Source organism: Ahaetulla prasina, chromosome 3 (genome assembly GCF_028640845.1).
Source record: "Ahaetulla prasina isolate Xishuangbanna chromosome 3, ASM2864084v1, whole genome shotgun sequence".
Lineage (NCBI taxonomy): Eukaryota > Metazoa > Chordata > Lepidosauria > Squamata > Colubridae > Ahaetulla > Ahaetulla prasina.
This window is the reverse complement of record NC_080541.1, coordinates 98021310-98047543: the sequence shown is the minus strand read 5'-3', so window position 1 is coordinate 98047543 and position 26234 is coordinate 98021310. Positions and strand designations below refer to the sequence as shown.

Sequence of the window (26234 nt, the reverse complement as noted above, 5' to 3'; positions counted from 1 at the left end):
CCCAAGTGTGAGACTGAAATCTGGAGTTGTGCTGGGGAGTGAGTCAGAGGATAGCATCCCCTGAAGGGAGTAGCTCTGCTGAAGACAAGGGAATTTACAAGAGCGGAAAGCTTAAATGCATTCTCTACCCCACCTCTTGGCCAAGGAGTACTTAGAGTGGAGAGGAACAGGAGAACACCAGCATAGCCTTTGTGAAGAAATTGTCTTCAGAAAAGTACAGCAGTGGTGTTAAGGATTTTACAGCCGCTACCATTTACCATGTCAGATAGAACTGACACTCTGCAGTCTCATCATTCTCCATACTGTGGAAATGGACAGTCTGACAACTGTAAATACTGGATCCTGGACTTAGGTATAAATGATACTCAAATTTTCTTGAAAGCCGGGATGTATGTTTCTGTGTGCTTGTGATATTTTTCCACTGCAGAAGCAGATGCCTGTAGATGAATAAATCAGGGCTTCCAAGTAGAATCAACTGTATTTCCAGTAGATTCTGGGCAATTGATGAGAATCTTTAGCAAATAAATAAAGACTGAGCTACTTGTAGCAAGTTTTAAAAGAAAATGCACATCAGAAATGGGAAGACTAGCACTGGTGTAACATATCTCAAGCTGCCTAATTATATTTATGTGTAACCAAATCAAAACTAAATTAAAAATGTAATTTATGAAAATATCAGTGCTCAGTTAAATATCTTCTAGAAAATATGCCACATCAAGTTAGACAAAAAAGGCGATTATTCATTGTGCACTTTGAATTAGATAGGTACAGAAACTTGTACATTTGATTCTTAGTAGTTTCGACTATTTTAGTCTTTTCCATAAAGACAGCATGGAGGTGGGGGGTATTGATGAATGGATATGCATTTTGCGCTTTCCTGCATGAAAAATAATGAATTCAAATAGAACTATATTAAATAATGTATTGGTTTTGTTCTTTGATCAGACAATAATAATAAAACCTTTAAAAATGTATCTTTAATATGGTTTGTGAAATGCTTGAGTACATTTTAACCTTGCCAGTTAAAATGCATAAAAGCTGAAATACTTTTTGATAAAGCCTTTGAATGTATGTTTTCATTCTCATTCTCATTCATTCTCATGGTTAAAATATATCCCGATATAGTTGTATTTTTCTGCATGTATTGATGACAATAAACAATTTCAATATTCTAAAAATTCAAAGTACTCTGATGTTACATGTACATCCCAGCCCTATGCATAAACTCCCAGAGATTCAGTCGCTGTAAATATCTGCAGCAGCTGGTTGAGTTCAGAATAATTTCAGTATAAACATGTCAGTGTCTGTATATCTGAGTTAGAGGTATTTACTTATTTATGTGTATATTAGCATTTCAGACAAGTGTTATTTTGAAGACTGAAATGATAGGAAAACAGCAGGAAACTATTTTTATTGTTATTCATTCATGAAAATTTTACTTCTGCCTTCTGAAAAGTGTAATTGTTTCTTAATGAATATTTCATACCTTCTAGAAGCATTAATTGCAAAAATATTTCTCAGATATTAGTAGGATAGAGATTATAGGAGGTAAAATATCACATTGTTATAAATCATGTTTTTAGGCTTAATGTGTGCTCCCGCTCATGATAGGCAACAGGAAGTAAGTGCATCTTATTATTTGTCACAAGTTTTTATAAGTTGCTGGATTTATGAGGCGGCAAAAAAAAGGAAAATGCCAGGTTGTGTTTTTTTTAAATAACTTTTTTTCATGCAATAATATTTCTCTTTTAATATAATGTGTGTACTAAGTGTATTGCAAATATATATAATTACTAATTACAAAATATTCATATTTACTGGATTTTTGAATTCTTGATGATTATCAAAATATCCAGATACTACAAATTTTAGGGTGAAAAGAAATTCAAAGAGCTCCTCTGTCTGAGGCATCCCTTATGTCTCAAGTTAAACATCGCTAGCAAACAAATCTCATTCCAATGAGGTTACAAAGACTGTTGAGTCACCTTGCAATAAGTTTATTGTTCCCTGGGGCTTGTGCAAATCAATCTTATTCCGCCCTGAGCTTGATCCATTGCAATATCTATTAAATGCTCACACATTCACATCTATTAAATATCCCCATGTAAAATGGCTGTGATTTTATAAAATGACTATTTCTTTTTAAATACCGGAAGATTATAATTGGGAAGATGTGATCTTTCTTGATCCATTGCTTTTCTCAATGAAAATAGGCAGTCCTGAAATACTATTTTCTCCCAAATATCTGGAATTACTAAATCACAATTTTAGGGTACTTACATGTTGAGACAAATACTTTTTGCCCTAATGTAATATTGTAATATTATTTATAATGCTGTAACTCATGATTTTTTTAAAAAAATAAGAGAAATGTTTATAGTGTTATATGCCACACTGATTTAAAATAGATTCCCAAATGCAGTTTAGGATTGTCTTGCCTCCTTTGCAGTCAACCCAAAATTCTATCCCATCTGTGAATTGTGGAAGTACCCTGGGTAATAGAAACTGCCATTTCTCAATGTCCTCTTTCATTTTGCAGACCCAAGTCTACCAAAGGAATGACCAGTTGAATGGAAAAGGAGAAAATCCTAGGGTTATTCCAATGAAAGGAATTAGGTCATTCCTAATTAAACATATTTGCATTGCTATTCTGTTGCATTGAATAATGCTTTGTTCAGTTTTCACTGTTCCCATATGGAATAGGATGTTATTGGTTTCCCTTTTATGCAACGTTTCTACTAGATATTGGATAGAGAAACCAGACCTTTAGATGTGGCATAGATTTCTTATATATTTCTTCTAAAAGAGTAGATCAGTCTGGGAGTTATTTTTGGTTCTTATTTATCTTTGGATTCTCAGGAAACATAAGCATCCTTAAAGGTGGGGTGTATGTGTGGCTACATCACCATATCAGCTTACATCAGGCATTAGGCTGATATGAAATAGTGATATTTGTATGAAGACATCACGGGGGTGTGATGTCATTTTGGTGTCATATTTTGCTGTGGACAGTTGTAGTTATCTCTAGTTCATTAGCAATGATCATTCTTGTGCTGTTGGATTTGGTGGTATCTCCCATGGCTTAGTTACATCCTGAGTTGGCTCTTACAAAAGGTAAGCATCCAAAATTTCAGTTGTGGCAGAATATTGCATCTAGGCTGTTAATGAAAGCATAATATTGAAGCATATTATGTCTATACAGAAACATTTGCACTGCATTGTATTAGTTTTCTAGATTCAATTTTAAACGATGATGTTGGCCTTTAAAAATCTTAGTAACCTTGGGGCCTTCCTATCTCAGTATGAATTCTTAGATATTAGTCAACAGAGCAACCCATACCCTATTGAAGAACATCTCTCTTTCTAATATCCATTTGTCAAAAACATAGCAGAGGATCCTCTCTAGTGTTGCTTCCAACTTATTGAATATGTTTTCGTAAAAATGCAATTCATAGTTCACTTTTTCAATTTTCAGGAAGAAAATCAAGATATCTTTAGGGTTTATGGATTAGTCTAAAATTTATTAAACCTTTCTTATCAATGTTTTAATTGTTTCATGCCTTGGGTGTCCTAGAGATAGTAAATGGAAACCAGTGAGATATAGTGGTTAAGATGCTGGAGCAGGTTTAAATTCTTGGGTGGTGTTTTGGGAAAATATTGGAGGAGGGAGCATTATATATGTTATCTCAAATTCTTGAGGAAGATGGGATATAAATCTAATAAATAATAGTATATATAGTTAAAATAAATACATAAAAAGAGCCTATTAATTATTGTTATGGAGAATACCTCCCAGATAAAGATGAGGCAGAAATAACTAAGAAGAGAAACTACAACTAAGTATCTTATGCAAATATTAGTGGCTGAAGAAAATGTATCAGAATGGCAGAAAACCCCAAAATATAGGTATAAATGCTACTCACCTTGAGTCTAACTTCAAAGCCAGAAAAACATAGATTTACAATACATTGAAAAAAATAGCATTGTGTAACTTCAATTAAATGTTAATACAGTTAATACAGATTAACATTATTACATTACAGTTTAGATTACTTTAAATTAATCATTTAATGATTCATTAATATAATTAATTTAATTTAAGCATCCTGCTACAAATAGATCATACTTATACAAGTGTCACTGAGAGATGGGAAGTCAATAAGAAATGTAAAGTTTTTTTTAAAAAAATCCAAGGAACAAGACAGGGTAATTAAGAGTACAAAACTGTCTTTCCTGAGCCGTGTTGTTGCAGTGGTTAGAATGCGTTAGTGCAAGCTAATTCTGCTGACTGCCAGAAGTTCAATTCTCACCAGCTCAAGGTTGACTCAGCCTTCCATCCTGAGACTGGTAAAATGAGGATCTAGATTACTGGGGGCAATATGCTGACTCTGTAAACTTCTTAGAGAGAGCTGTATAGCACTGTGAAGCAGTATATAAGTCTTAAGTGCTATTGCTATTTCCATAATATTTCCTCCAAAAATTTCATTTATAATATTCGTTATCATTGATCATTAGACATTATACAAGTGTCACTGAGAGATGGGAAGCCAATAAGAAATGTATCAGAATGGCAGAAAACCCCAAAATATAGGTATAAATGCTACTCACCTTGAGTCTAACTTCAAAGCCAGAAAAACATAGATTTACAATACATTGAAAAAAATAGCATTGTGTAACTTCAATTAAATGTTAATACAGTTAATACAGATTAACATTATTACATTACAGTTTAGATTACTTTAAATTAATCATTTAATGATTCATTAATATAATTAATTTAATTTAAGCATCCTGCTACAAATGGATCATACTTATACAAGTGTCACTGAGAGATGGGAAGCCAATAAGAAATGTAAAGTTTTTTTTAAAAAAATCCAAGGAACAAGACAGGGTAATTAAGAGTACAAAACTGTCTTTCCTGAGCCGTGTTGTTGCAGTGGTTAGAATGCGTTAGTGCAAGCTAATTCTGCTGACTGCCAGAAGTTCAGTTCTCACCAGCTCAAGGTTGACTCAGCCTTCCATCCTGAGATTGGTAAAATGAGGATCTAGATTACTGGGGGCAATATGCTGACTCTGTAAACTTCTTAGAGAGAGCTGTATAGCACTGTGAAGCAGTATATAAGTCTTAAGTGCTATTGCTATTTCCATAATATTTCCTCCAAAAATTTCATTTATAATATTCGTTATCATTGATCATTAGACATTTTTGCTGTGAATGATGGGAATTGTAATTCAGACCATTGGGAATGCAACATACTGGGGAAAGCAGATGGGAGGAATTTTCAATCAAGCTTCACTTTTACACGTTTTGATGGGTCTAAGTCTCATTTTTGCGCATTCAAGCAAGATCTGGGAGTCTCATTCTCTCCAGTGAAAGGAATGCTTTCTTTCTTCACTGAATAACAAGTATGGAATATTTACAAATACATAAAGATTTTATTACATAACTCTAATTTCAGAGTACTGGCACCACAGATTTAGCATACCTACTTCCCACAGTCTAGATTTTCTGCTTCCGTTCCCATTATTTTCTGGACCATGTACATCCTTGTCCATGGCACTTCCTACGCCTTTGGTTTGCATGTTAGACCATAGTGTGAGTCATACTTCCATCTGTGGTATTTATTTGGCATAATTGATTCTAACTACGTTTCAGATAAACGTTATGGATTAAATGGAACATGCCTCTTTTCTCCCTGTATTTAACATTGTCTCCAGGGGGATGTATATAGTATCACACCATTCATCTTTAAAGATAGTATTGCTAAGAAAGGATCCCTGGGAAAGGCCAGTCAGGAAAAGAGGGTGAAGACTGGAATGCAATCAAGTAACCAGTATAGCTGACAGAGTGGTGTAACTCTTGGATTTCAGCCAACTCCTAAAGAAGCATATAGCCTTAGCTTTTCTGGCACAGATGGAAGTTGTTAAATGTGTTTCTGTAGACCTCACCAGAGTCGGCCAGAACAATGACTGCAAAATCTCTCCTGGAATGAAGCACATCTGGGACTGTAGGAAGGCATGTCTGAGGGTTAATATACTGCAGGCCCATGTTTCCTTTCTACCTTCTCTCAAGAGTTCTTTTGTGCACATTTTATAAACAGGAAGTTTAAGCTAAAATATCATGCAAGAAAGAAACCTGTTTTTTTTAAAAAAAAATACTATGTGTGTATCTATAAAACTTACTAATTGTTCAGGTCCATTATTTCTATTTAATATTGCTTTGCATTGGTATTGTGGTATCAATTTTATGTATTACCAAATGTAGCATATTTTGGACAACTGCAAGGCATAAGTTAAAATGTCTTAATATTTATACAGGCTAACAATTCTGTGACTGAGGGAAATCCCAGTGTGGGGAAAAATTTCACAGTACTATTTTATAGTAAATGGGGGGGGAGGGATTTGTTTCCCAGAGTCTTAATTATTCGCCCCTAATTTCACACTTAATGAGTGAAAGAGAACTGAAAAGGCATTGTAGATGACAAAACAAAAGAAAAAAATTGCCTCCAACAAATCTACCACTTTGATAGAAATAGCCTAATAAAATGTATGCCTTGTTTCAGATTGTTGGAAGTTAAGAAAGAAAAAAGTAGAACCTGCTCCTAAAATAAATATTTTTAAAGATGGATAATTTCTTGGCTCAGTGTTGACCATAGAGTATGTGGGAGAGAAGGGAATATTGTTGCTTTTGGCTAATGAAAGTTTCTGCCAATTCACATTCTTCTTTTTTCTGGTGATTTCTATGTCCCCTTTGCAGGGAGAGTTCATGCCTACCACTCTAAACTATCTAATTCACTGAACAGGGTCCATACATTGGCAAAAAGAGTTTTTACTTTGCAATTTGAGAAAGAGAACATGACACACGCATTCAACAAGGTGAAACTTTTTGAAAGCACATTTTAATTTCTTTCACAGTCCAATGGACACCCAAGAAAGAAATCAGTTCTATCCGGTTTCCCCATCATTATACATAAATCTGTTGCAGCATTCTTGACTTAACACTGTAGTAGTAGATTGCTCTGTAGCTACAGCTGTTTATTATATAATCTAAGCAAGATTGACCATTATATTGTTGTCTGAGGGAGGGACATTTGTACAAAAGTGATTGCATGTAATCAGAAACAGTAGCTTTTTTATTCATTATTTCCAGAAGGAATTTAATCAGGTTGAGAATTAAATCAGGGGAAATCATGCAATTCCCTCCCCTCTCAGTTTCTTCCTCAGTTTCTTGAAAGGGGAGAGAGTTGTATAATGTCCCTGATTTTCCTTCTTACTGAAGATTGCTTTTGATTAAAGTGTATCATTAAAGTATACTCTACTCCATACACTGCAATAATTTATTAGTTAAAACTTGGAATTCTTGGCACATTAAAACTAAACAAGCCAAAGGAAATATTTAGATGGAAGAAAACTCCTCTCAAATATACAAATCCTAAACTTCGGTTTCCATCTGGAGCAAGACTTAGGTTGGACGTTATTAACTGTATCATTTAAGACAATGCCTGTTTCTGTAATAAGGAGAGCCAGTTCATAAGTAACATGAGCAATATATGGTCATTCATTTAGCAAGCAATTCCTGTAGGAGGAATAGATTCAGATTTCCTCTTGGGATATGGATTTACATTAGGAACTCGTGCTTATTTCTAGGGAGTATGGAAAAGATGGCAGTAACTTGGCAGCACATTAACTTGTATAGATAAGTTTATCCCTGTCCCTTGGCAAACATTGGCAAAGATCATATGCAATTCTTGTGATTAAGATTAGTGAAGAACCAGTACTTTCCTGTCCTGGGTACAGAATAATGAAAAATGTCATGCAGGTAACAACATGAGGGAACTATCTCCTTTCCTTTGTAATTTGAGTGACTTCCAGCAAGTGGAATTAAGAAATTATATAATGACTCTAACTGTTGAATGTATTTATGCACATTAACATTTCTTTGGTTCTAAAGTTATAGTTTTTTTAAACATAGCTCTAAACATAAACAATATGTACCATCTACCATAGTAGTTGATTGAACAGAACCTATTCAATTTATTCATAATAATAAGCCCAAAGTAGTCTTCTATGATGTATAATACAGCCTCTCTGTTTCCTCCTTGTGGTTGTAGATTCCTACCTTCTAGATAGGCTGCAGCATCATGCCAATCTTGGACCAACATGAAGGAGACTTCATTGATTTTCTAAATTTATGCAGGTGTTTTGATCTACGGTAGTATATAAAAATATCTGCCTTCAGGGCTACACAATCCAGTATGATTGTTAGTCATGTAGAATCTGGCTTATAGATATGCTATATGTCAGAATTAGGCAACAATCCAGTTAATATAATATATTACTATGGCTGAAAGCATCCCTGAAAAGCTAATAAGCAGTAAAATGAGATCTTCATTTTACTTCATTTATTTTAGCTTCAGGCGCCAATATATACATACCTAATGATATATATCTAAATATAAAGTAGCAGTTAAATCAGTTAACCTCTTTATATTTTACTCATTTTATAGTTTTTAAATAATCTTTTGCTTTTTGAAAAAAAATGTGAATTGCTTGTTGTACTTCTGAATTTATATAATTTACCAACCTGTACTTCATTTTATTTGTCCTTTGCCATAGTCCTTGACTAGTCTAATGAAAACAATTTCCTGAATGCTTGGTGATGTTTATTTGCAATATGTAACTTACAGATATATGTAGGATTTCATAAAAAGAATGGCTAGAATGAGCTGAGTTAATGGGTTTCTTCAATCTCTGAAATATCCTAAGAAAAAATGTGGTAGACTTCACAGAATTACCTTAGAAATAATTTTATTCATTTGGTTTTTAATCCCTTACTTTGTTTATTATAGTCAGCTGGTTCACAGCAATGGATCATTGTTGAAAGCTGATTCATTGAAGGATGCAAACAGTAAATTTGTTTAAAATAAATAATAAATCATACATTCTCACCAGCAGTATGAGAAATTGACAACTGTAAAACAATACAAGACATTCAGAAAGCAAAGTGAACATACCTCATAAGGCTTGAGATGCATTTACACTTAGCCCATGTGTATTCAGGTTTCTTTGATAGAACATTCTTGACCAGCAAATTTTGCTTACATTTTATTCTAAATAAAGTACATAAAATCATTTGAGTGGCAAATACATTGATTAGTCTAGTGTAGAGGTAGTCCAGTGTTGTGGTTAAGGCATCAGGCTAGAAACGAGGAGACTATAATTTCTAGTCCCACTTTAGACACAAAGCCACCTACGTGACCTTGGACCAATAACACACTCAGCTTTGGCCAGCAAGCAATGGCGAGCCACTTCTGAAATCAGGGACCTGCCCAGATAAGGAGTCATTACCATACTTTATTTACAGTTTAATTGGGTGGTTTCCACATTGTTTCAAACTTGTATTCAATGAACCATAATTGCAGGAAAGGTAAGTTGCAGTATATACTACTATATTATTTATTCAATTTCTATACCCATCCTTTTCACATATATGAAACGGAATGGTTTACAATAAAAACAAAAGCAAGAATGATAAAAAAATAAAAACAACAAATGTTCTAAAGCCTCTATTAAAAACTAAATTACACACAAAATATAACCACAGTTAACAGGTGAATGCAAACAGTATATTCCATTCAATACTTGTAGTCCTCAACCTATAACATTCAGCAATTTTTCAAAGTTACGATGATATTAAATAAGTGTTGATCATGATGGTCAGGGTTCTGACCGCCCAAGTATTCTCGTGGTTTATGATTGTGATCTGGATGCTTGGCAATCAGTTTGGACTTATAATGGTTGCAATGCCTTGCGGTCACATGATCACCAATTGCAATCTTTCCTGTTGGTTTCCCTACTGTAGAAAGTCAGTGGGGAAGCCATCAGGGAAGGTCACAGGTTCTTAGAGTAAGTCTCTCCCACCTGCTCACCGTCCCCCAGCCCCTCTATGACTGCTCATATCATGCTGGCCACTTGCATACCTGAGTGGACTTCTTGTGACCCTCCTTAATACCCTCCTCAGACAGTGCTGTGCCGCTCATGCACACATTCTCACCCAACTCATACCTCGCACCTTTTTCTCCCACTAGCAGGAGTCACTTACCTGTCTCTTGACCTGGGATTTGCAACTTGAACTGATTTTGATAATGGGAAACCAGCAGCAAATTGTTCTTTCCTAGTGACCATGGGATTTGGTACAATGCTTTGGTCATGCTTTACAACCACATTGCTTAGCAACAGAAATTCCACTCCTAATTGCCATTGTAAGTCAAGGAATACCTGCATAACCATTGGAAAGGTTCACTATTACTACTGGACCCCTAAGCATTGTGGCATAGCCATGTCTTCAGCCCCTTCCTAAAGGCTAGAAAGGCAGGGGACAATCTAAATTCAGAAACTAATGTTATGCTGTACTATACTGTACTATACTGTATTATATTATACTACTTGTATTAAATTGCATTTTTGTTGGCTACTAATGACCCTCTGAAGGAGAGAAATGTTGCAGTGTAATAGATAAAGACATAAGTGAACACCTCTGGATTTCAAGTTAACAATGCCAGTTAATTTAATGTTGTTTCAGCTTAGCCTAAAAACCCTCTGTTCCGAGTGAGTTAGAAAGTGGCCTGTTTCCCATATAAACAAGAAAGGAAATGACTTCAGACTGAGTTCTGTCCAATACTTTCTCCAAGTCTTACACTATTTAACTGTCGTGTCATTCAGATGCAACAACTTCTGCAAACATTTGAACATCCACACAGGACAACTGAACAAAGACTTTGTATATATGAACAATTGCTTATTGTTTATATAATATCATACAAATACATGCATGCACTTGCACACAAGTGTACATAGTTTAGAATTTTTGAAGTGTTTTTTATATGAAATGTGTAGTTTGTATTATACTTTTTTTTTTTTTTATTACTTTTTTTGCAACAAACAAACAAAAAGAAAATACATTATTACACCCTTGTGCTATACATAAAAGGAAGATTTGGGTCTTCGGATATATCCTCATGATTGCCAAAATCCACGTTCTCGAGGTACAGGTACTGAAGCGTCCAATGTTCCAAGCGCAAAGTCCACAAATGGTTTCCAAGTCTTCCAAAAAATATCTTCTTTATACACACCACTTCTAATTTTAATATCACATGTCATTTTATCATTTAAAGCTAATTTCCACATTTCAGAATTCCACTCTTCTATTCTAAAAATCACATCTAGTTTCCAATATCTAGCTATTATAATTCTACCTATTATAATCATAATTCTAATCAATTCTTTTCATATTTTGTTAATTCTATTTCCTTAATTACCAACAATAATATAGTTTCCACTCTCAATGTTATTACTTTCCCCATCATTTCAAATATCATTTTCTCCAATTGTTGCCAAAACTTTTAACCTTATCACAATTATACCACATATGTTCATAAGTCCCCAATTCCATCTCACATCTCCAACATTTTTACTAATTTTTTATCCATTTGTGACAATCTTACTGAGTCAAATACCATTTCCAAACAACTTTATAATTGTGCTCTTTAATCCTTATAGATAAAGTTCTCATAATTCTACTCTTCCAATTCACATTCCAATCTGACTCTGGTATTTCAATATTAAGATCTTTTTCCCAATTTGTCCTCATCACTCTTTGTAATTTTTCATCAGAATTTATAATCTTATAAACCCTACTAACGAGTCCCTTTAGCCCAATTTCATCTTTCATAATCCGAGATACTAAATATTCAAATTCAGTTTCACATCTATTTATCGAATAATTTTCCCTTAGTTTTTTTGTCCATTTTTCTATCTGTATTTTTCAAACCAACTTAACCCTAATTTTTCAATAATTTCTTTATTCCTCCTTTCATTTCCATAACTTTTATCCAATCTCTAATAATTTCTATATTTTCCTCTTTAATCACTTCATTACGTTTATATTATTTTTAATTGGCCAAATTCCAATTGTCTCCCCCAAAAAGATTATATCCGGAATTAAAATTTTAACAAATTTATTCCACATTTTACTTAATCCCTTTAACCAATAATTTCTACTTACACATTTTAAATTTGCTTTATCTAAAACCACCTTGATCCAAATTTCTATATCCTTAACTCTAAGTCTCTCCAATAGTTATCTTCACCTTTAAGTATTTTTACCACTATCCGGATACCATACGCACAGTAATAATTAAATAATTTGGGGATTCCTAATCCACCTTCCTTTTGATTTTGATACCACATTTTCTTCACTAATCTAGGTCTTTTGCCACCATTGCAAAATTTATCCAGTTTTTCTGATATCCTTCAATATCTTTCTCTGTCAAATTTAGTGGTAGCATCTCGAATAAAAAGTTGAACTTGGGCAGCAACATCATCTTACACATTGCAATTCTACCAAACCAAGACAACTTTAAAATTTTATATTTATCTATCTTTTTCTCAATTTCGTTAATCACCACATCATAATTAAGTTTTTCAATTCTTTAACCTTAAGTGAAAGCACTATACCCAAATATTTCAATGTGTTTTAATCCTTATCCCAAATTGCTCTTGCATATTCTCAGACTCATTACCATTACTATCCATCAATAATTCTGACTTTGACCAATTTACTTTCAATCCTGTCATTTCCTCAAATTCTATCAAATGCTTATATATCTTTTCAGATCTTTCTCTACATTTTCAAAATAATTAAAGTATCATCCATACAAATTTATCTTATACCCTTATATCCTTCTAATTCTTCATCTTTTCTATCATTTTGTCAATATTTCCATAGCCAATAAAAATAATGTTGGGGACAGGGACATCCTTGTCTCGTACCAGCTTCTAATTTTATCTCTTCAGTTAATATTCCATTCACCTTCACTCCTGCACTGCACTTTTGGTACAATTTTGAAATAACATGTATAAACTTATTACCAAAGCCTAAAGCCTCCACAATTACTTTAATAGTTTCCCATTGTACAGAATCAAAAGCTTTAAAATATCCAATGATACTATACCAATTTTATCACCATTATATCCAGCTACATCTATAATATTTAATACTCTTCTAACAATATCACTCATGTATCTACCCTTCACAAAACCTACTTGATTATAACTTATATATCTATCTATAAATCTATTTAATCTATTACTTATAATAGCAGTAAATATCTTTGCATCCTGATTAATTAAAGAAATGGGCCGATAGGACTCAATCCTTTCTAAATCTTTATCTGGTTTAGGAATTAGGATATCACCGTTCTATTCCATGACGAAGGTACTTCCCACCATGTAATATTCCATTGAATAATTTTTGCAATCTTGGTATTATTAATTCTTTAAATTCTTTATAAAACTCAACAGGTAATCCATCCTCACCTGGAGCTTTCCCTAATTTTAATTTTTGTATTATTCCATTAATCTCATCTTGTGTTATATCTTCTTCCATCAATTCCTTATATGTTTGATCAATTTTCACCACATACTTTTCTAAATAGCTTTGCAATTTTCCCGATTAATTGGTTTCTTTGAATATAGATTCTGAAAAATTTCTAACCACTTCACATTTCTCTAATTTTTATAACATCTTATACCTCTATCATCTATCAAAACTCCAATTTCTCTCTCTCTCTTTTATCTTTCGCCATCTTTGCCAATAATTTAGAATTTCTATTACTAAATTCAAAAATTCCTATTTAAAATCTCAAATTTCTTTTACTAACTCTGTATCTTCTTCTATCATTTTATTTCTTAACATATTAAGCTCCTGAAGAATTTTTTTCTTTAGTAAGCAAAATTGATTTTCCAATTCTTTAATCTGATTTTTATCTCTTTCCATTTTAATTTTATAATTTTTATATTTCCTACTTGATAATTTGATACTCTCCTCTAAACACCGCTTTCATCGCATCCCAAACAATTTCAAATTTAACCTCCCGTTATCATTTAATCTCCAACTTTCCTCCAATTTTTAAGTATCCATTTTTATCCTTTTCATTTTTATACAATTTCGTCATATCTCCAATAGCTTCTTTTTCTCAAAATTAAAATCTAAGTCCACCATAACTTCTGCATGATCAGAATCTTTAAATTCCCACATCTACCTTATCCACATTATTCAACAAATCTTTAGAAAGAAAAATATAATCAATTCTAGAATATGTATTATATATCTTAGAGAAAAAGTGTATACTCTCTCAATTCCTTTAACCTCTCTCCACACATCAACCACGCCATTTGAAGCATCCACATATTTAAAATCCCCATTTTATTTGCTCCTCCACAGCGGTGGGATTAGTACTGTCTATTTTATCTCTGATTAAATTAAAATCCCCAGCCACAATTACTTTCCTACACTTTCATTCTCCAAAATTTTGTTATTTTTCAAGAAATTCTCTTTGTTTTTCATTCGGTAAATATAAATTAACAAGTGTCACTTTTTCCTCATTAAGATTTCCAACAATTATTACATATCTTCCATCTTCATCCAAAATTACCTTATGTTTTCAAAGTACACCCTATCTGATATCAGTGTTGCAACTCCTCTAGCTTTTGAAGTTCCAAATGCTTTTTCATATATTTGCATACCTTTTATATACATTCTATTTGAATCTTCAGATTTCTGATGGGTTTCTTGTAAAAATAAAATGTCTGGTAAATCCCTTTTAATCTTAAGCTCCAATCTTCTTCTTTTTATCTGATTCCTGTACCCTTCACATTCCATGACATTATTTTTATAACTCCCATTTAAAATATAAATTTTTAATCCTATCCCGCATCTTCCTTTCTGTGCCCACCACCCGACATTAAACTACCATATAAACAACAATAAGCAAACAGAAAAAAAACAAAAAACAAAACAAACAATAAAATACAAACAATCTTCTTCCCCCACATCCTCATCGGTTTCGCCTCTATAAAGAGAATGGGGGAGAGGGGACGTGCCAATGCCCGGGGCACTTCTTTCGGCTGTCTATTTAAATTCATCACTCAAAAAAAGATAGCGATGACCGCATTCAGCTTCATATTTTCCAAGACTCTTATCTGCTTCTTCTCCTACTGTATCCTCACGACTCTTCTTCTGTTCAACCAACACAGGTGATATTTCTTTCCTCTTTAACCCTTTAGAGTCTTGCCTCCAATAGCCCTTTTTCTTCTTCTGAGATTGATGTTTCCACGTATGTTCCACCCATCTGAAGCATTTGATCTTTTATCTCCATTAAATCCTCCATCTCAATCAGTCCAAGCTCCGTAAATATAATAATGCATCTATATCTGGGGTGATTGTACGCATCCTTCCTTTATAAAAAATTTCAATTGTTGTGGTGGCCTCCAATTGTATTTAATTCCATTATCTCTCAAAACTTTTGTAATTGGTTTTAAAAAATCTCCATGCCCTTTCTTCTCTTGATATATCCGGGAAGACTTGAATAGTCTTCCTTCAAACTTCAAAGCATCTCCCAACTCTCTTAACTTGGCCATAACTTCCAACTTATCACCAAGATTTGCGAACCTGACAAGCACATTCCTGTTAGAACCATTTTGCCTTCTATATCCAATTCTAAAACACTTGCCAGGTCTGCTAATGTGAACGTAAGTTGCGTATCCAAATCATTAATCCATTTCAAAACCCGCTGTTTCAATTTATCCTCCTTTCTTCCGAGATTCCTCTAATAACAAAATTATATTTCCTCATCTCTTCTTCCAAAAGACAAATTCTCTTATCTTGCTGCTCATTTTATAAAATATTTTGCCAATTTGCCGATCTACTTTTGCCTCATGCACATGCAGCTGCTCCATTTCATCTTTAATCATTATCATTTCCTCTTTTGTTTAGCAAAGTTATCATTCATCTCTTGCTTTAAATTTTGCACTTCAGATGTCAGTTTAAATGTCAAATTATCTATACGCTCTGATAGTCCTGCTATTTTTTCCCCAATTTTATTTAAAGCTGCAGCAATTTGCTGCGTTTCTGAAAGTTGTTGAGTCATTTTGAAAAAAACAAAAAAACCAAAAAATTTCTCAAACTGGGATTCCAATTTTTCAAAGAGTCTTAGTGAAGATCAAAGGACAGCAGTCAAACCAATTTTACAGAGGGTCTTGATGAAGATCAAGGGACGACAATCTTTTAATTGAAGCGAAACGGCTTATTTGCACTCGTTAGTAGCTTATCAGTAACTTATGAGTCATATTCACTCCACAAAGAAACACAATTACCTCACAGCTTAATCAGCGCCATTTTTTCTCCACGTCGGCAGAGAAGAAAAAAAAAAACCAGCTTGAACTTCAAAACAAAGTCCTTTTTTTGTTTTCTGTAATATAAACAAGCTATTAATTTCCTCTCAAAAGAAAAATAATAATAAAAAAAAAATTATCCACCTAATAAAATCTTCTTCAGCCAGTCAGTCCAGCACAAAAGATCGATCTCTTCAATTAAAATTCTTCTCATTAGCAAATTCAGTCTTTGATATTCCTTAGCCTCAGCATTTAACACAGAACACGATAATTATAATAAGGAAAGCAAAAGACAGCAGTTTATTCCAAACTCATCGTGTCTGCCAGTTCGGTCATTCCACGCAGTAAAAACTCCTTAATTCAAGCAGTTTCAAATGACCTACCAGTTTTAAATTCAGTCTGCTGGGCTATTAACACTTCCACTTCATGATTTATTAACTTTCATCCATAACGGTGCATTCCAAACAGCATTAATCCTCATAAATCTTCATTATTAAGCCCTGTGAAGTGAAGGAAAGGTCCTTACCCCACCACGGTCATGGCCACGCCCGTTTGTATTATACTTTTGAGGTTTACTGATACTGTTCTATTCATGATAGAAAATAGGACTTTTAATAGTGTAATTATAGTGGCAAATTCAAAACAGCAGATTTAAACGTAACTTATTCTAATTTGCTTTCTTAGATGTTAGAGATACTGTAATATATATGTTATTATATATAATAAAAGTCCTACTTTATATCATGAAGAGAAGTATTTGTGTATCAGAGTTAACGAATTATGGATACCTGCTGCTCAATAGTGAAATCTGAACTGTTTTATTACCAGTTTGCTGGTTGAACATGTACACTGCGTGCCAAATGCGTGTTGCGTGCGCGCATGTGCAGTGCAAGGCAAAAAGAGGCATGGGGTAAGGCAAATAGGATGTAAAAAATATCACGCAAATAGGTTGTCAGAAAATGCTTTTAAAAGTAAAAAAAGGCTCTGACGATCAAGCAGCTAGCGTGAATAGGTTCACAACCTCAGGTGAATAGGTTGTAAAAAAATGCTTTTAAAAGTAAAAAAAAAAAGGCTCTGACGATCGTACGCCACAGATTGTTAAAAGCATTTTTACTACCGGTTCTGTAGAACTGGTAGTAAAAAAAAGCCTAAAAAGTAAAAAAAAAAAAAAGGTTCCGATGATCACGCGTCACTCACCTGATTGTCGGAACTTTATTTTTACATTTTTTACTACCGGTTCAGCGAACCAGTAGCCTTTTTTACTACTGGTTCAGGCGAACCAGGCCAAACTGGGAGCATTTCATCCCTGCTGCTGCTTCAAAGGGAGAGAGACAGAGAGAAACCACTAGAAAGAAAAGTAGTCAGTCCTGCACTTAAATTGATGTATCATGACATCCATGCTTCTTATGTACACTATGTTTAAATTTAATTTTCTTTCATGGTACCATCTAAATAAAGAAAAGTAGGTTCATCTAATTGAAAATCTTTTCTTTTTTTGCCTACTAGCAGTGGGGGTCTGTGGGGTGTGCATGTCAAAGTCAATCCCCATTACTTTTACTAATATATTCCTGATGTAAAAGATCTTTGGTAACAAATAGGCTGTTTTATCAAATAGCGTAAGACCCTGAAATACTTGGTTGAGCTTAGATGCATTTAATCTATATATACGCACATAGAAGGAATATCACATTAAAATAATTTGCCAAATTCTTGTAAATTGACAGTTTAATCCTGCTATCCTTTTTCTGCAAGGTCCCTGACATTCTTTCCCTTGTTAAAGGATAATAAATGTTTCTATATAAAAAATTAAAATCAAAATGCTTCTTCATAATGACTCCTAGTAATGTCTTCTACATTTTCATTAAATTACAAATTGATCTTATCACTGATTTAATGGAATAGAATGGCCTATTGCAGTGATGGCTAACCTTTTTGGGACCGTGCTGAAAGCGCGTGTGCGTGTGCACAAAAGCGCATGCACACCCATAATGCAATGCGCATGCGCCCCACCCCCCTTGTGTATGCCCCATGCCCACATATGCCCACCCCCCCATGCCACCCCCCCATGCGCAACCCCACATCCTATGCATGCAAGCGCAACCCCACGCATGCGCCCCCACGTATGTGCTACAGAGACCCAAATACCAGTTGGCTGGTGGAAGTCATATGTGCATGTGTGGCAGAGCCAAGCTGGGACAATGGCTCACATGCCCACAGAGAAGGCTCTGCATGCCACCTGTGGCACTCATGCCATAGGTTCGCCATCATGGACTATTGTGTAATTTTTAGAAGGAATGGTTATGTGTGATATTTTGTAGTAACAAATGTTCAGTTGAGAATAATCTAACTCTCTGTTATTTGCACTGCAGTTCCTCATTTAAAGATAGACTCCCTGGTAACCTCTGGTCTTATTAAGTAACTTGGTTGGAATACAACCAAGAAATGTAAGCAGCTGCTTTTGAAGCATCAAGAACCAAGGCATGATTGGGTTTTTTTAAAAAAAAAATCAAAGACAACAATCCCAGATAACCAGGGTCATATTTCTCAAGTTGAGAATGAACAGTAATCTTTAGTTTGGCTGAAAAAGTAACTTTCATTATTTATTTTTGTTGTAGCTTAATTACTCTGCTTTCCCTTCAGGTTTTTTTTTTAAAATGTGTCTGGACTTTCTATGAACTTTGACCTCCATTTGCAGAGGCCATATGGAGCTGTATTTCAAACCTGAGGATACAGCAGCAAATTATACCTTGGAGGGTTTATGGGCCGTCTAAACAAAAGTACATCCTTAAGTAATCTGAAAAACTGATAGGAAAGTCCCAAACACTCATCTGGTGTCTGCACTGTTTAATAGTGTTATGAATTTGAACAATATTCTTGGTTCTTAGTCGGATATGAGTTAAATGCAAAGACTTAACAAAAGGGATAAATGTTTATTAATTTGTTATTGGGAGAATAATCAATGAACATCTTCCCAGGCCTGATTAAATGTTAATATAAATGCAGGAACAGCAACAAATCACTTTGCTTATATGTTTGCATATAACAATTGGGCTGCATTTTCATAGCATAGCATAGCAACATCATTTTCTTCATCCAGTCCTTTGTAGTGTGAAACCTTTGAATCATTAAGTAACTTTCAATTTTGTTTATGTTGGTTGGGAGTACAGTGCTCTGTAATTTAGCAAAAGATTTTCCATTTCTGCCATGAAATGTGCCATTTAGCATATAATTTCATCTTGGAAGAAAATGAATTGCAACAATATAAAGATAAAGGCTGGACCTATGAAAAGCTGTTGAAGTGTGATTCCAGTGGTTTTTCCTTCCTCATGACTAATGCAAAAGAGATTTTTAAAAGAATGATGAAGGAGGGAGAGAGAGGGGGGAGAGAGAGGGGGAGGGAAGGAGACAGAGAGGTGGTTTTCTAAAGTCCTACCAGTAGCATGATTGGAGTAGCTAGTATTCAGAATTATCATGGAGAGGTATAGAATGCACATATCCTTGATTATTTGCATCAAGTTGATCCGTGTGAGACGCTAGCTTTTAACCATACTCTGTCACTCACAAGCCCTGGGAGTGTGAAAGGAGTAAAATAGATACTTAGTGAAAGAGCATTAAAATATATCAGCCTCCAATATATAGTTAAAAATAAAATTACATGTTCTATTTTGTTGTTGCTATACAAATGAGGTCCTTATCTGTATATCAGATTTATTATTTTATTATTATTTATTTATTAATAAGATTTTTATACCGCCCTTCTCCCGAAGGACTCAGGCCAGTGTACAGCCGAAAAGATAAAAACTCAGAATATATGCAATTAAAACAAAAAAATTTAAAACAGAGCATATTAGAAAAAGGCCGACATTAAAAATTTAAAAATTTAAAAATTTAAAAACCCTAACACAATAAAACCCCAATTAAAATTAATAAAACTATTAAGCCAGTCCCGCTTGCATAAATAAGTATGTTTTTAGCTCACGGCGAAAGGTCCAAAGATCAGGCACTTGGCGTAGGCCAGGGGGAAGTTCGTTCCAGAGCGTAGGAGCTCCAACAGAGAAGGCCCTGCTCCTGGGGGCTGCCAGCCGACATTGTTTGGCGGACGGCACCCTGAGAAGACCCTCTCTGTGTGAGCGTACGGGTCGGTGGGAGGCATAAGGTAACAGCAGGCGGTCCCGTAAGTACCTGGGTCCTAAGCCATGGAGCGCTTTAAAGGTGGTAACCAAAATCTTGAAGCGCACCCGAAAGACTACAGGAAGCCAGTGCAGACTGCGTAGCAGTGGTGTTACGTGGGAGCAACGAGTGGCTCCCGTTACTACTCGCGCAGCCGCATTCTGGACTAACTGCAGCCTCCGGGTGCACCTCAAGGGCAGCCCCATGTAGAGAGCATTGCAATAATCCAAACGAGAAGTGACCAGAGCGTGAGTGACCGTGCATAAGGCATCCCGGTCAAGGAAGGGACGCAACTGGCGAACCAAGTGTACTTGGTAGAAGGCCCTCCTGGAGACGGCCGCCAGGTGTTCATCAAAAGACAGCCGTCCATCCAGGAGGACGCCCAAGTTGCGTACCCCCTCCCTTGGGGCCAGTAACTCGCCCCCAACAGCCAGCCGCGGTTGCAGCTGACTGTACCGGGGTGCCGGCATCCACAGCCACTCCGTCTTGGAGGGATTGAGCTTGAGTCTGTTTCTCCCCATCCAGACCCGTACGGCTTCCAGGCACCGGGACAGCACTTCGACAGCTTCGTTGGGGTGGTCCGGGGTGGAAAAGTACAGCTGAGTATCATCAGCGTACAGATGGTAACTCACCCCGAAACCACTGATGACCTCCCCCAGCGGCTTCATATAGATGTTGAACAGGAGAGGTGAGAAAATTGACCCCTGAGGCACCCCACAAGTAAGGCGCCTCGCGGACAACCTCTGCCCCCCTGTCAACACTGTCTGCAACCGGTCAGAGAAATAGGAGGAGAATCACCGATAAACGGTGCCTCCCACTCCCAATCCCTCCAACCGGCGCAGCAGGATACCATGGTCGATGGTATCAAAAGCCGCTGAGAGATCTAATAGGACCAAGGCAGAGGAGCAACCCCTATCCCTGGCCCTCCAGAGGTCATTCACCAACGCGACCAAAGCCGTCTCCGTACTATAACCGGGTCAGAAGCCGGACTGGAACGGATCTAGATAGACAGCTTCATCCAGGTACTGGGGAAGCTGCCATGCAACCACACTCTCTACAACCTTCGCCACAAAGCGAAGGTTGGAGATTGGACGATAATTCCCCAAAATAGCTGGGTCCAGGGAAGGCTTCTTGAGGAGGGGTCTCACCACCGCCCCTTTCAAGGCAGCGGGGAAAACCCCTTCCACCAAAGAAGCATTTATAATCCCCCGGAGCCAGCCTCGTGTCACTTCCTGAGTAGCCAGTACTAACCAGGAGGGACACGGGTCCAGTAAACATGTAGTTGCATGCAACCTCCCCAGCAACCTGTCCACGTCCTCGAGAGCCACAGAATCAAACTCATCCCAAACAACCTCAACAAGACGCGTCTCTGTCATCTCGGTTGGATCATCGCAATTTTGGTCCAAACTATCCCAAAGCTGAACAATTTTATCGTATAGATAACTGTTAAACTCCTCAGCACGTCCTTGTAAAGGGTCATCCCGTCCCTCCTGATGAAGGAGGGAACGGGTCACCCAAAACAAGGCGGCCGGGCGGTTATCTGCCGATGCAATGAGAGTGGAAACGTAAGAACATTTCGCCTCCCTCATTGCCACTAGGTAGGTCTTAGTAAAAGACCTCACTAGTGTCCGATCAGCCTCGGAACGGCTAGACCTCCAAGTGCTCTCTAGGCGTCTTCTCCGGCGTTTCATCTCTCTCAGCTTCTCGGAAAACCAGGGAGCCAATTGAGATCTACGCCGGGTCAGAGGCTGCAAAGGCACGACACGATCCAAAGCCCCAGCCGCGGCCCGTTCCCAGGCCACAACTAGTTCTTCAGTCGTGCCGTGGGCCAGATACTCAGGAAACGGCCCAAGCTCCATCCGGAACCTCTCCGGGTCCATCAGGCGCCTGGGACGGAACCAACGCATTGGCTCCGTCTCCCTGCGGTGGTGGGCGGCGGTCCGAAAGTCTAGGCGGAGGAGAAAATGATCTGACCATGACACCGGTTCCTTCACTATATCTCCTAATTCCAGATCATTAACCCACTGACCCGAGATAAAAATCAAGTCTAGTGCGCCTCCCCCAATGTGTGTAGGGTCATCAGTTACTTATCAGGTCCAAGGCCGTCATGGAGGCCTGGAACTCCTGAACCACCGTTGATGACAAGCCGGCCGATGGCAGGTTGAAATTCCCCAAGACCAAAAGTCTGGGAGTCTCAACCGCCACCCCAGCAAGCACCTCTAGTAGCTCAGGTAGGGCTGTAGTCACGCAGCAAGGAGCCAGGTACGTGATCAACAGACCCATCTGATTTCGATGGCCCCACTTCACAAGGAGGGATTCACAACCAGCTATCTGAGGTACAGTGGACTCCCTCGGCTCCAGACTCTCTTTAATCACAACCGCCACCCCCCCCCACCCCTACCTTGGGCCCTTGGCTGATGGAATGCGCAGAAACCCGGAGGGCACAGTTCAACCAGGGGTACACCCCCCTCTATGCCCAACCAGGTCTCCATAGTGCCCATAAAGTCCGCGGACTCCCTCTGAATAAGATCACAAATCAGGGGAGCCTTATTAACCACGGACCGGGCATTGCAAAGCATCAGCCTCAGACCCAAGCTCTGAGGATCCTGACCATCCGGGGAACGAGTAAGGACTGAGGGGCCGGAGCACGTGATCGCTTTCAAACATTGAACACGTGCTCCCGAAGAACGATATGGCCCCTTGCCTTTGCCATATCTGCCTCTCCCACTTACTGTACAGATGGAATGACACTCTCTGCTCTGAACACTCCCCTCCCCCCTGTCTTCGGACCAACTAAAGTAATGCCGTGAGCGCGCGCTGGGACTGGACATACCCCCCCGACGGGTTTCCCCCAACACCCGCCCTTACCCTCCCTACCCTTAAAAATTCCCTATTTAAAAATCCCCAAAGGCTCTTTTTAGCCGCATGCCACCTCTCGGGATTCCAAAATCCGTCATCAAGGTAGGCCTTCGATAACGTAGAGGGCCATGTCCGCGAGAGGGGGGAATCTCGCAGACTGAGAAGTTGCGTCGTTAGATACATCTCGGAAATATATGGAGATGGCCAAATCCAGTCCCAGACCAGTCTTTAAATACAATGGTAATGCAGATATAATACTACATGGTAGGTCTTAAACCGGGAGACAAGAGTGTAATAGTCCGAGGGTGAGAAGAGATGGTCCAAAGATGTTCAAAAGATGAAATAATCCAAAAGGTGGAGAGTAAAAGTGTATGATGACAAAGATGACATAGATGACAGTAAAATAGGCCTTAAAAAGGCCATTGGGGGGGGGGGGGACGGCGTTACTATCACCACCGTCAACACCACACCACCTCCGACACCAAAGTGGCGGGGGGGGCACCTCCCCATGCATCAGCCGATTTCAAAGACTTGTCAAATCCGTGGGGGGCGGAGTCCAAACCCACGCCTCGCCCCAACTAACCGTGATCTTTTTCGGGGGATAAACCCCTCTTCAGGCGCTGCCACTGCCAACCGCCGAAAAACGGCCAGGCACTGGCCACCGCCCCCAGTCCAGTTAGCGGGGCCTACATCTGCATCTCCCAACCAGCCGAGAATGCCTCCACACCTCCACTCCCTCTCCAAAGCACAGTCTCCTCGGATCTCTGTCTCGTCAAATGCTCCCCAGGGGAAAAAACTGCCTCTGGTGCCCCAGGCGTCGAACGTTGCCGCCTCTGCCATCACCGAAGGGAAAAACGATGAAAACGCCAACCGCCGCCCCAAACATGCAGGACAAGCCGGCGGCCATGCCCTCGTCCCACCGGCCAGCCGAAAACTCCTCCCGGGGGCCGAAAACCCCTCTTTGGCTTGGCACGATGTCCCACAATGTTCTACCCAACTGGAGACGGTGTTCCGTCCAGTTGGGAGGGGAAAAATCCTCTTCGGGTGCTGAATGTTCCTGCCTACGGCCTCCGCTACCGTTGAAAAAAGTAAACGACGGAAAAACGCCGGCCGCCATCCCAAAACATGCTGGATAAGCCGGCGGTCGCGTTCTCGCCTCACCAGCCAGCCGAAACTCCATGAGGGGGGGTAAAAAAACCCTCGTCGGCTTGGCATGATGTTCCGCCCAACTGGGGAGGGGGGCCAAGTTGTCAGAAAGCCCCCTCCCTACCAAAAACTGGATAGGGGAGATTTGCCATCCCCCCGCTGCATCTAGTTAGACGCCATTCTCGCGCATGCGCATACCTTATGCTGGTGCATCACTGAAACAAGCAGTGCTGTACTAATCACATGGAATTAATTTATAAAAAGCCATGTCATTTTCACAATATCTTTTCAAGCCTTGAAATATTGCATAATACTATAAAGCAAACACATTCCTTGAAAATCAGTTAATTATTGCAGAATGATGGAGGAGCATTGAAATTCTCACAATGGAGGAATAGGTTATGAAGATGTCAGAAATGGCAAAACTGACCTCTTTGGTACAGGTACAACAAGAACTTTTATAAAAGACTGGAATCAGTAGGAGATGACAGAAACCTTTTATAAACTTTTTTATGGAAATGGAAAAAAGTGAAATGTGGTTTTTTGACAATTAAAAAAGGACGAAGGAGTGGAGAAACCTTGTAATACTAAGGAGGAGGGATAATAGTTTGTAACTTGTAAAGAAAGTTGGAATTTGTATATTTGTTCTTGTTTCTTTTTCTTTTTTATTCTGCTTTGCTTTTTGCATTTTTCTTTCTCTTTAATTCTTTCTCTTTTTCATACTTTTTTCTTTAGTTTGCTTTTTATGTGTATAAAATTCTTAATAAAAATTACATTTAAATAACTGTGTTTTAGATAGTTGTGTTTTAAGGATGGCTTGTAAAATCATTCCATCATGAGTTGGATGCTTTCCTTCATGAAATATAGGGAACCATAGTTATGAGCCATCTGGTTGCTAGCTAATACATCAACGAGGGAATCCTTAGAATAGCAAAAGTATTAAACCAAATTGTAATATGCATACAAACTAGTATTTATATAACGGCTACTGTTGCAAATAATAATAGAGCTTCACAATGATTATAGTGAGAACTCATACGTTTTTTTAACTTGCTTTAGGAAAATAAGTGTTTTGTTAAGCTGTTATTTCCCTCCCTCAGTTATTTCTTACCTGTATTTTCATTGTTTTTCTCTTTTTCAGATTCTCTTTCAGTTTCCAGCAATGATGCAAGTCCTCCTGCATCAGTAACATCACTCCAGCCCCATATGATTGGTGCACAAAGCTCTCCTGGTCCTAAACGCCCTGGCAATACCCTGAGGAAGTGGCTCACTAGTCCAGTGAGGCGACTTAGCAGTGGAAAGGCAGACGGCCATGTAAAGAAACTGGCTCACAAACATAAGAAGAGCCGTGAAGTCCGCAAAAGTGCTGATACTGGTTCTCAGAAAGACTCTGATGACAGTGCAGCTACGCCCCAAGATGAAACTCTCGAAGAGGTAGATATCCATTAGTTGCTGCTCGTGTGCCTTTTTCAGTCTATAACATCATATTTTTTGTTACCTTCTTGTAAGTAATTACATTTACTGGATCAACTTTTTTAATAACAAAAAAAGTGGGGGGCGGGAACCCTTAACAAGCCATTTGTTTCTATATATTCCATAGCGGTCTTCCAGAAACAGCTATATCTGGCTATTTTCATTCTCCAAATTATCTGTTTTTATTGTTGATGCCTCTGTCAAAAATATATGACTAACGGTCCTGCAAGTTATTAAAATAAGCATTAATTGTGCATCTAAATTATGAAAGAACTGGAAGCAGTTCTGTAGTTAAGTTTGATCAGCACTTCTTTCTTTCTAGAGTCTGAGAAGACCACTATTTGGCCAGGTGA

General features: G+C 37.7%; 1 protein-coding gene across 1 annotated transcript in view; it reads left to right on the top strand.

The window, feature by feature from the left end:
- The window catches only part of TRIO (trio Rho guanine nucleotide exchange factor), a 319986-nt gene that overhangs the window by 237617 nt on the left and 56135 nt on the right, over nt 1–26234 (top strand). Inside the window, exon 35 of the mRNA XM_058178800.1 lies at nt 25550–25842. Coding sequence (XP_058034783.1) covers nt 25550–25842 — 293 coding nt within the window. The remainder of the gene's footprint in view (nt 1–25549; nt 25843–26234) is intronic.